The sequence below is a fragment of the Dendropsophus ebraccatus genome, chromosome 12 (genome assembly GCF_027789765.1).
Source record: "Dendropsophus ebraccatus isolate aDenEbr1 chromosome 12, aDenEbr1.pat, whole genome shotgun sequence".
NCBI classification, from domain to species: Eukaryota; Metazoa; Chordata; class Amphibia; order Anura; family Hylidae; genus Dendropsophus; species Dendropsophus ebraccatus.
Window position 1 is genome coordinate 63,591,855 of NC_091465.1, and position 12,705 is coordinate 63,604,559.

Here is a 12,705-nt window from a genome sequence, read left to right on the forward strand (position 1 = left end):
ATAGGTCAGGCATTATATAATACTCACTATTGTATGTGCTCATATGCAAAGTGAAGCACGTTTGGTTTTCACCACACCGAAATTGGTATCCATTACAGTCAATTGGTCCCATGCTATCAGCTGATTCACACATTTCACAACTAAGACAATTAGCTGGACATAAAAGGAGAATGTTAGACTATAGAATACAGCAATATAGCAGCATATGCATAAGAAGATCTGTAATACGGCTGTATATACCATAGATGAAACAAATAATACGCATATACAATACAGATGCAGCAGACTGGAACTTGACAGCTCTAAAGGGGTTATCCAGCAAAATCTTTTTCTTTCAAATCAACTGATATCAGAAAGTTATCTAGATTTGTAATTTGTAATAGAAGTCTATTAAAAAATCTCAAGTCTTCCTTACTTATTTGCTGCTGTATGTCATGCAGGAAATGTTTTATTTTTAGTCTGACACAGTGCTCTCTGCTGACATCTCTGGCCGAGACAGGAATTCTGTCTCGTTTTTTTTTTTTGTGAATCCACATAGAAAACCTCTCCTGCTCTGGACAGTTCCTGTCTCGGCCAGAGATGTCAGCAGAGAGCGCTGTGTCAGATTAAAAACATAACATTTCCTGCACAACATATAGTTACATAGTTAATACGGTTGAAAAAAGACACATGTCCATCAAGTTCAACCAAGGAGGGGATGGATACAGGGAAGGGGGAGGGGTGATAGGTTCTATACATATGCATCTATATTATTTTGGTCTAAGAACTTGTCTAGCCCTATTTTGAAGCCCTCTACTGTTTTTGCCGTGACCAGATCCTGTGGTAGACTGTTCCACAGATTCACAGTTCTCATGGTAAAGAAGGCTTGTCGCCTCCGGAGATTGAACCTTTTTTTCTCTAGGCGGAGGCAGTGCCCTCTTGTCCTTTGAGGGGGTTTTACCTGGAACATCTTTTCCCCATATTTCTTGTAGGGGCCATTTATATATTTAAATAATTAATCATATCTCCCTTTAAACGTCTCTTCTCCAGACTAAACAAATGTAATTCTTTTAATCTCTCCTCATAACTAAGATGCTCCATTCCCCTTATTAGTTTAGTTGCCCGTCTTTGTACCCTCTCCATCTCTAGAACATCCTTTTTATGAATCGGGTTCCAAAACTGGACAGCATACTCCAGATGGGGCCGCACCAAAGCTTTATAAAGCGGTAATATTATATCCCTGTCCCGTGAGTCCATGCCTGTTTTAATGCATGATAATATCCTGCTGGCCTTAGAAGCAGCTGCCTGACATTGTGTGCTGTTCTGTAGTCTATTATCTACAAGTATACCCAGATCCTTCTCTATCAGCGACTCTCCCAGAATAACTCCCCCCAGGACATATGATGCATGCGGGTTATTAGTACCCAGGTGCATAACTTTACATTTATCCACATTGAACCTCATTTGCCAAGTGGACGCCCAAACACTCAGTGTGTCTAAGTCATCCTGTAACATCTGCACATCCTCCATAGACTGTACTGTATTACAAAGCTTGGTGTCATCTGCAAAGATAGAAACATTGCTGTTAATTCCATTCTCAATATCATTAATAAACAATTTAAACAGAAGAGGGCCCAGTACTGAGCCTTGGGGTACACCACTTATTACCGGGGACCATTCGGAGTAGGAATCATTGACCACCACTCTCTGGGTACAATTATTAAGCCAGTTTTCAATCCAATTACACAATAAACTTTCCAAACCGATAGAATTTAACTTACCCATCAGACTGCCATGAGGAACTGTGTCAAACACTTTTGCAAAATCCAAGTACACGATATCCAGAGATATAGCGGCTAATAAGTATGGGAAGACTTGAGATTTTTTAATAGAAGTAAATTACACATCTATATAACTTTCTGACACCAGTTGATTTGAAAGAAAAAGATTTTCACTGGACAACCCCTTTAATAGAATGTGCTGTGTTAGATGTCAATGTAAAGTTTGGAGCCTGTTCAGGTGCCTTTATATAGAGAGATTTATCTGCGGATGTTTGAAGCCAAAGCCAGGAATGGATTTAAAAAGAGGAGAAATCTCAGTCTTTCCTTTATGACCTGTTCTCTGTTTATGGTTTGTTCCTGACTTTGAAAAACTGTCAGATGTCTCTATGTAAAGGCAATCTTAGGCTATGTTCCCACACAGTACTTTGGTCAGTATTTTGCAACCAAAACCAGGAGTGGATTGAAAACACAGGCTATATTCACACAATGCTGAAATTAAGTGGATGGCCGTCATTTAATAGCAAATAATTGCCGTTATTTTTTTTTTTTTTAAATGGCCGTTGTTCTGAAATAACAGATGTTATTTTCACTGAATGGCGACCATCCACTCAATTTCAACACTGTGTGAACATAGCCTTTCTGTGTTTTTGTGTGTGCACATAGCCTTAGTCTGTAACACCATGTAGGTGTCATGTCAACTACATGAGTTAACTGAAACACAAAAAAACTTAGCAATATGTGTATTCTTATACATGCTATATTTACTGTTGTGTAAGAGGACTGCTGTATGATGAGTATGTTCTACTGTATTAATTGTCTTTATACACAGTACATCCATAGCCTTTACAAACATACAAACACCTGTTTGCTCTGACACCCTCATGCAAAATCTGCATCAGCATCCCCACCACCAGATGCCCTTTATAAGGCTAGGTTCACACTGCGTTTTTGCAATCCATTTTTTTCTTCCATTTTTTTTCAAAAAACGGATGAAAAAAACTAATGCATTTGTGTGCATCAGTTTTTTTTCATCCGTTTTTCATCCGTTTTTTTTTGCAAAAAAACGGATGAAAAAAACTAATTGCAAAAACGCAGTTTGAACCAAGCCTAATACAAGCTTTAAGTGTCCTCCCCCCCCCCCCCCCCCCGTAACCCCATTTCTAATCTGACTACTGTATATCTCCTATAGCGATGATACGGTGACTCTTACAGCCATCTCCAAACAGTTACTACATTGGTAAAACAAGTATATTACAACGTTTTGGCACTCTCACAATCTACTGACCCCTTATGAATTTTATTAGGTCCCTATCTATCTATTTGATTATGTTTGGTAATCTCCTCTATTAAGAGAAGCAAATGCTGTAGGTTCTGCCCTTCACCTAGTATTAGCAGCCAATTGGTTCATCTCCTCAGTAGTTTTCAGCTATTGGAATCAGCTCAGATAGAGTTTACTGCTTTACTCCCCCTAAACCCAATCCTAAAAAAGCAAATAGAGTAGAGTTTACCTGAAGCAATCAGAATAGTATGAACACAGATGTGCAGTAGAAGTATCATGATGAAGCCGGTTTTCATATGTGTCAGTGTCTTTCCATGAGCTCCATAATAATAGATATCAGGTAGTGATCCTTGGGGAGACTCCTGCAGGACACAGGTGCTGGAAGATGTCAGAAAGGAGGAAAGTAATATCATAATAATATTATAGTACCAAACTAAAGATTACCATAGTTTTATATTACCATAGTTTTTTTATTTTATTTTTGTATTGTTGCCTACAAGACGATAGATTCATAGCTAGGACGTCTGATTTCTCTGACAGGCTCGAAGAGACCTCAGTTCTTACGATCATCATGGGATCAGGGTAAGGTGAGTATATTTATGTTCTGGAGAAAAAAAGAGTACTATTTTCTAAAAGGGGTTAGCACTTTTTAGAAGGGGTTACCAGTTGCTTCCAGAGTATACTATTTGTAATTAGGGGGGCACTATTTTCCTATTAGGGACGCTATTCTTACTGTCCCAAAACAGGAGCATAAAGGTGCCCATGATTGAAGCATCCAGTTCATTTTGATCCTTTGAACAACCAATTAGGGGCGTTTAGACCATGCCTCCACGTTTGGTTTGAATTGGGTAATGATGGTTTAAAGTGTCACTGCCTTTATTACTTTCAAAATTTAAATCAGCAGATGTGATATAAAGCAAGTTTGCAATTTACATTCATTATTTTTATTTTTTGTTATCATGGAAAACACAGCACTTCCTGTTTTCATGTTTTCTAAACACAGGAAGTCCTGTGTATCCCAGGCCATCTGAGTGCTCACAGAGAGAAGGCAGTCATGTGATTGATGGACACATTGAGCGTCACTCTCTGTACTGGCCGAAATTCCTGTGTTTAGTTTTTTGGGGTTTTTTTTTTCAGAAAATCTGTCTTCAAGAGACTGGACCTGGATTTCTGGTAAGTTCAGCTTTGTTTTACAGCATGATAACAAATAATAATAATAATAATAATAATAAATGTATATTGCAATCTACTGTTGATTTAGATTTTGAAATTTATAACTACAGTGACACTTTAACCTTTAATATGCTGTTATACTTTGAGATATATTAAATCCATCTGGGAAACTTATAGCATATTCACAGTATATCTGTGGCTATGCCATAAGTGAACCCTTTACTTTCCAGATATTCTGTTCAGTAATCCTTCCTAAGCCTTCCTAAATTTTAGATTAAGTTTTATATTTACATCCACAATCTACAGATTTTGTCCACTTCATAATTTACTTAAAATATTGGTAAAATCTCCCCATAATATCCATAACTTGAGATAAGCGAACCAAACTTCATGCACCTAGATTCTTTACTAATTTTGCAAAATTTTGGTTTGTTACAGAACCAAACTTTTTGCAAAGTCCCTACAAACCCGTTTCAAAATGGCAGTGGCAAATGTTACATGATGTTACAAGTGCAGGTGCAAGGGATTATCGGTAATCCCTTGCAGGCGGCCAATCGGCTACAAGCCACTCCCCTGCAACGTCACTCTCCCTCCTTTACTACTGTATATATATACAGAAGCACATCAGCAACCCACCAGTAAGCTCCTTTACAGTGAGTTAACCATACACATGTACATTAGATAGAGAGATATGTAGAAGCAGGGTTAGAGAAGGTTAATTAGGTATCAGGGAGGCACAGAAAAAAATAATGAGGAACAGTGGCGGCCATACAGCATGTGTAGCTGGTTCGGCTGCACAGTGGGCCAAAGAGGGGACCCCCACTGTCGTGTTCAGGCTGCTCCCTGTAGTGCAGGGTGACCAGGCTGAACATCAATAGGATGTAAACAGAGGAGCAAAAACCTGCCAGTGTCCTACACACAGAGAGAGAAAGAGTGTTGAAGGACCTGGATCACATGACCTGCAGGTTCGCAATAATACCGTGTGGAGATCAGCCCGACTACACAGAAGAAGAGGGGGAGGACTGAGAGCTGTAAGTGTTGTGTGAATGTGTGTCAGTGTATGTATGTATGTTTATGTCAGTGTGTGTGTATCTACTTTATCTATGTATCTTTTTGTGTATTTGTCAGTAATATCTGTGACAATGGCATACAAGTGTGAGTTTGACAGATTTGCGGGAAAAATTTTTTTTTGCCAAAGTGCCGGGGAGGGGGATGAAAAAAGAAATAACGTGCACTTACCTCTCTGACTCCATCACTGCTGGGCGCATACTGCTGCTCTGGTCCCTCGTCCCTGGATGCTTCATGGTAATAGAGAGGACCTGGGACGTGATGTCTCAGGCCTGCTCAGCCAGTCAGCAGCAGAGGCAGGGCCCCGATACTGCCTTTGGTTGGCTGAGTGGGCCTGAGACTTCACGTCCCAGGTCCTCTCTCTAACCAGGAAGCGTCTGGGGACCAGAGGACCAGAGCGGCAGTATGTGGCCAACGGTGCTGGAGCTGGGGAGGTAAGTGCACATTATTTCTTTTGTCCTCTCCCTCCCGGGCAAAAAAGCCTTTAAAGAAGTCTGACAAGGGGTGGGGAATTAAAAAGCCAATATGCTTACTGCTCCCCGAGCCAGCACTGCTCCGCAGCATAGAGCTCCCGGACCCTGCCAACTGTCATCTTCTCCCAGGTCCTGGGTACGGCACGACCTGTTTTCGATGTCATGGATGGGTGGGATTTAGCCCGTTCAGCCAGTCAATGACTGCATCGGTGTTCCACCCCAGTCACTGAGGGTCTGAGTGGGGCATTTGTCAGCCAGGTGGTGACGTAGTCGGAGGGGAGCTCAGAGACAAGGGTTATGGAGACAAGAGTGCTGCACTGTGGTACTGGTTTACAGGAGAAGCAGCATGTAATAATACAGTGTGATGTTGGGTTAGTCAAGTGGAACAGTATTTATTGGTGTAGTGTAGGCTCTGTTATACAGGTGGAACAGTATGCATTGTTGCAGTGTGGTATTGGGTTATACAGGAGTTCTGGCATATAATGTGTCCTACATGGCAGTATCTGACACTGTGTAGTAGTAGTAGTAGTAGTATGTGGGGGGTTTTTGAGGCCCCAGCAATAAAAAGTTTGAGAAGTCCTGCTGTAGAGCACAGAAACAGATCCTTTAATGGTCCAAATGTAATCACCAGGTTACTAGACCACTGCTGTGCATCAGTGTATGACATCCATTTTTTATGGAATCTATCTATCTATCTATCTATCTATCTATCTATCTATCTATCTATCTATCTCATATCTGTCTAATATCTATCGGCAGCATGAGGATTGTGCTGTGGCTGGTGGGACTAACATTATATGATCAAAAAACAAATAAGTCCCCATCCTTCTTGGAGGTCTTGGAGAGAATCGACAATGGTTGCCAAAATAAGATCGCAGTTAGGGGTATTTAAGGGTATTTATTGTCTCCACTGATGTTAACGGAGTTATGCAGTGAAAAACTTTTTCTTTCAAATCAACTGGTTTCAGAAAGTTATATAGATTTGTAATTTAAAAATCTCAGGTCTTTCCATAATATCAGCTGCTGTATGTCCTGCTGGAAATGTCGTCTTCTTTTCAGTCTGACACAGTGCTCTATGCTGCCATCTCTGTCGGAGACATAAACTGTTCACAGCAGGAGAGGTTTTCTATGGGGATTTGCTCCTGGTCTCAACAGTTCATGTCTCGGATAGAGATGTCAGCAGAGAGCACTGTGTCAGACTGGAAAGAACCCACTACTTCCTGCAGCACGTACAGCAGCTGATAAGTATGGGAAGACTTGATATTTTTAAATAGAAGTAAATTAGAACTCTGTATAACTTTCTGACAACAGTTGATCTGAAAAAAAAAAAAAAAAAGATTTTGCTGGATAACCCCTTTAACACCAGTGATTAGCAAATCCTACTAATATGAGTGGTATATATATATATATATATATATATATATATATAATGCCTATATCTGCCCATGTATACCTTTTTTATTTATATGTAATATTTGATCTAGTGCCTTTAGAAATAAATGGAATCTTTTGTGAATGATGTTATATATCATATGATATCAGTGTGGGCAGAGGCAACAATGTTTGTATTGGAAACACAAGACAGTGTATTTCCTACATGAAGGAACTGGAGGGCTGTAATTATCAGTAGGCATATAACTATAGGGCGTGCAGAAGGAGCACTTGCACCTGTGTTCTTGTACTTAAAGGGATTCAGAAACCCCTCTGCCACATAAAGCAGTAGTGGAAATGGTAGGAAAAGTTTGTGGATCCACACTGCACATTTAACACATATAAAACATTGCTCTGTGTTATATCAATTTGCTTATCTCTTGCATTGTTATTTTCACAGCAGGCAAGTGTAAGGGCTAGTTCACATGGAGCAAAAACAGCAGGATCCCGTCTGCCTCAGTGTATCAATGGGAGGGCTCATGCACCTCCACTTCTTTGAGCGGAGAGCAGTGGAGGCGGAGGCGCATGAGCCATCCCATAGAGACACTGTGTGACACTGAGGCAGGCAGAATTCTGCCTTTTTTGCTCTGTGTGAACTGGCCCCTATGCTTCATGTTTTATATGTCACATTTAGCTCAGTTAGTGTTTCACCAGGATCCTCTAATAGCTGATTCACCAAATCACTTCTAGGCTATGTTGACACAATTTTTCTTCTCTGATATTTTTTTTTGGCGGCCATCATTTTGAAATGAAAATAGCTGTAGGCTGAAGAGACATAAACTACCTCTATGGCCATGTTCACACATAGGAGGAGATTTATCAAACATGGTATAAAATTAAACTGGCTCAGTCGCCCCTAGCAACCAATCAGATTCCACCTTTCATTTTCCAAAGAGCCTGTGAGGAATGAAAGGTGGAATCTGATTGGCCATGTTTGATAAATCTTCCCTATAGTTTATTTTTTTTAAAAAGGAGACACCATTTTAATTTAAAGTAACAACCGTTATTTTCAGTCTTCACTAATTCCTATTGAATTCTTCGGAAATAGCAGCCATTAGTTTTGTGCAGGTATGGATGTGTCCCCATAATTTATCGACCATCGGGACCAAGGACCTGAAAAGTAACCCATTAACTGTTGCAAAAAGTAACACTGAGATGACTCTATTGTGTAGCCAGCAGATGGTGCCATGGGCTTGTAATGCCAATACACATCATATTCATTGAAAACATCATAGAAATGCAATGGTGGTACATGGAGTTAAAGGGGCGTTATGGTTTTAGGTTAACAATAATGCACATTTAGACACATTTCTAAATGTATGTTTCCCTTGAAGTGGTGTCAGACTCCACTAAAATTGTCATTGTCTCCACTATGAGGCTATGTTCACACTACGTAAAAAACACGGTCGTATTTCATAACAATGGCCGTATTTGCGCAAATAACGGCCGTTGTTTGTGCAAGTACGGCCGTTATTATGAAATATGGCCGTGTTTTTTACGTAGTCTGAACCCGGCCTTAAGCATATAAGAGTTTTTCAGCCTCCACGTGTATATAACCTGTTCTGATTCACTAATATAAATAAATATCATGAAAATGGTGAAGAACTGAAACACGAGTTATATGAGAAAGTGGAAGTACTTGCCCGTTAAATAGCGATTAAAGGGAACCAATCACATGAAAAATCGATATAAAGGCAATAATCTGTGCTTATACCCCCTCTAACACACTTCCCACACATGTATCTATAGCAGCTGTCCCTGCCCCACACACCCCAAAATCATACTTTGATCTTGTCCCCGCCGTATGCAAATCCCAGGAAGGTAGTCATGTGGGCGTTCGTTCAGTGCAAGTAGTCACAGCCTCGGGGGGCGGGGTATCGCTGTAATCACGCCTCTATGGGCGTCATACACAGCCCCTGTCACTGCTGCATCATAGGGGGCGGGGCCTGGACTGTGTAACTGAGATACAGCACAGCGGCTGCCTATCCCCCTGCACTGTATATGTGTGACCTGGCCTCTCATACAGGCAGCTGCTGCTGTACTCAGCATCTCTGTATGAAGGATCTTAGCCCAGCTGAAGCCAGCACAAGCCACAGCAGTGTTATTCTTTTGCTGGTGCCTACACAAGGGTTAAAATCCTTCATTCCAGGACGCTCCTAGCCCCCTCCTCTCCTTCCACATGTGCCTCAGGTGCCGGTCTGTCTCTCTCCCTGACATCCAGCGATGCTGTCAGAGAGGGAGATAAGAGACAGAGAGTGCCGCAGCCAGGAGGAGGATGGGTCATAGGAGAGGAGGGGGCCGCTGCTGTTACAGGACATGGAGCAGCACAAAAGAGCATGTGGAGGGGGAGGGGGAGGGGGAGGGGGGAGAAGAGCGTCCTGGAATGAAGGATTTTAACCCTTGTGTAGCCACCAGCAAAAGAATAACACTGCTGTGGCTTGTGCTGGCTTCAGCTGGGCTAAGATCCTTCATACAGAGACGCTGAGTACAGCAGCAGCTGCCTGTATGAGAGGCCGGGTCACACATACACAGTGCAGGGAGGATAGGCAGCCGCTGTGCTGTATCTCAGTTAGGGCCCTTTTACCCGGAAAGATTATCTGACAGATTATTTGCCAAAGATTTGAAGCCAAAACCAGGAATGGATTTGAAAAGAGGAGAAATCTCAGGATTTCCTTTATTACCTGATCTCTGTTTATAGTCCATTCCTGGCTTTGGCTTCAAATCTTTGGCAGATAATCTTTCCGTGTAAAAGGGCCCTTACACAGTCCAGGCCCCGCCCCATATGATGATGCAGTGACAGGGGCTGTGTATGACACCCATAGAGGCGTGATTACAGCGATACCCCGCCCCCCGAGGCTGTGACTACTTGATCTGAACAAACGCCCACATGACTACCTTCCTGGGATTTGCATACGGCGGGGACAAGATCAAAGTATGATTTTGGGGTGTGTGGGGCAGGGACAGCTGCTATAGATACATGTGTGGGAAGTGTGTTAGAGGGGGTATAAGCACAGATTATTGCCTTTATATAGATTTTTCATGTGATTGGTTCCCTTTAAGCTGTATTAGAAGAAAATCAGGAAACTCCCTGAGGCTGCGTTCACACTACGTATATTTCAGTCAGTATATGTATATTTCAGGCAGTATATTTCAGTCAGTATTGCAAGCAAAACCAGGAGTGGATTAAAAACGCAGAAAGGCTCTGTTCACACAATGTTGAAATTGAGTGGATGGCCGCCATTTAATGGCAAATATTTGCTGTTATTTTAGAACAACGGCTGTTATATTGAAATAATGGCCGTTATTTACTGTTATATGGCGGCCATCCACTCAATTTCATCATTGTGTGAACAGATCCTTTCTGCGTTTTTAATCCACTCCTGGTTTTGGTTGCAATACTGACTGAAATATATTGACTGAAATATATGTAGTGTGAACGCAGCCTTAGGGGACGCATGTACCGGAGTCCCCCCGCGCCCGGACAGCATCTGTAATTAGATGCTGGGAGCGGGGGAGACTGTATTCATAAGCGCCGCGCTGTAGTAAGAGCACCGCGCGGCTGATTCATTACAGTGCGGCCCTTATGAATACAGTCTCCCCCGCTCCCAGCATCTCATTACAGATGCTGTCCGGGCGTGGGGGGACTCCGGTACATGCATTCCACGTCCGTGATCCGTCAGGATCACGGAACGTGAGAATGCAGCCTTAGGGTAAAAACACACCGTATACGCAGCTGATACGCAGCAGATTTGATGCTGTGTTAAGTTATTTAGATCTAATCTGCGTATCTTATGCATATCTGCTGCGTATCACAGCAGAAAATACGCTGCGATACGGTGTGTGTGTTTGTACCCTTAAAAAAAGCTGATGTTTTTTCCGGCGTATAAGGCTATTGGGTGTATGGGCCCCAGGTGAGTTAACTGTTCGTTGTTTTTGTAAGGGTCACCCCATACGGTGTGGATGGGGCCATTTTTGAACTCCCCCTCCTTATGGGGCGACCATACCCAGCGTATAAGACAACCCCTGACTTCTAAGAAGATTTTTCGGGTTAAAAAGTTGTTGTATACACCGTAAAATACGATACTTACATGGTATAGCACCACTAAAATGTTTTGCAACGTGTAAGTCCACCTACAGAGCTAAGGGCTGCAGGACAAACATACTTACCGTATTTTTCGCTTTATAGGACGCACCTTTTGATAAGACGCACCCCTGATTTTAGGGGAGAAAAATAGAAAAAAAAATATTTTGCTCATTGTCACAGTTTGGAGATAGCATATAGTGCCCACATAGTAGCCAATCCCCCATAAAGTGCCCCACATAGTAGCCAGTGCCCCCCATAGTAGCCAGTGCCCCCCATAGTAGCCAATCCCCCCATAGTAGCCAGTGCCCCTCATAGTAGCCAGTGCCCCTCATAGTAGCCAGTGCCCCTCATAGTAGCCAATCCCCCCACAGTAGCCAGTGCCCCCATAGTAGCCAGTGACCCCCATAGTAGACAGTGACCCCCATAGTAGCCAGTGCCCCCATAGTAGCCAGTAACCCCCTTAGTACCCTGTGCCCCCCCATAGCAGCCATTTCCCCCCCTAAAACAACAAACCAGTAACTCACCTGTCCGGCGGCCCCAGCAGCTCCTGTCTCCTGTCGGCCGTGCGCACTTCCGACATCCTCCGGGCACAGGCAGCGGGGTACAGAGACGCTGCCTGTGCCGGAAGTGTCCTGCAACCTCTATCATGAATGATAGAGGCTGCAGAACACATCCAGGACACAGGCAGTCTCCGTACCCCGCTGCCTGTGCCCGGAGGATGTCGGAAGTGCGCACGGCCGACGGGAGACAGGAGCTGCTGGGGCCGCCGGACAGGTGAGTTCCGGGACCACCTCCGCCCGCTCGCTCGCTCAGCTGACAGCCGATCAGGAGCCCAGGAAAGTGCTGCTCATTGCACTTTCCCGGGCTTCTGATCAGCTCAGCTGAGCGGCGATGGAGGGGCAGGCTGGGCGGGCGGAGGGGATCGCTCAGAGCCGCTCACTATGCATATGCATAGTGAGCGGCAATACAGGGGGCGGGCGGGACGGCTTCCATGCGGTGCTCTGCACTGCTTGGGAGCCGTCTTCGCTTTATAAGACGCACTTAGATTTTCCTCCCACTTTGGGAGGAAAAAAAGTGCGTCTTATAAAGCGAAAAATACGGTATGTTGTAGGTTCAAATAGTTCTTATTCTTAAATTCTCCTTGTAAATAGCATAGGTACCGACAGTACCGATGTTGGTTTATCTAACACGGCCTCCCTGTCTTTTCCTGTAAATGGTGCACAGGCTTACTGTGCCAAAGCCCAAACCAACTGCAATACTAAGGAGGGAATTTATGAAGGCCGGGGTGCCTGTAAACTGGTCTTACATAAAGCACCCCATACCTGAATTTACAAAGAGTTGCATGCCTTTCAGTAAATCCTGTGAATCTTTATATCGTTCGAATTTAAACAATAATCATTCTGTGTAATTGCAGTCAACGATCGAAAAATCATTTTA

General features: G+C 43.1%; 1 protein-coding gene across 1 annotated transcript in view; it reads right to left on the reverse strand.

Annotated features, from left to right (window-relative positions):
• The window catches only part of LOC138768724 (uncharacterized), a 77,540-nt gene that overhangs the window by 35,908 nt on the left and 28,927 nt on the right, over nt 1-12,705 (reverse strand). Inside the window, exons 2-3 of the mRNA XM_069946681.1 lie at nt 3,269-3,417; nt 28-153 (exon numbers count right to left, since the gene is read on the reverse strand). Coding sequence (XP_069802782.1) covers nt 28-153; nt 3,269-3,335 — 193 coding nt within the window. The 5' untranslated portion in view covers nt 3,336-3,417. The remainder of the gene's footprint in view (nt 1-27; nt 154-3,268; nt 3,418-12,705) is intronic.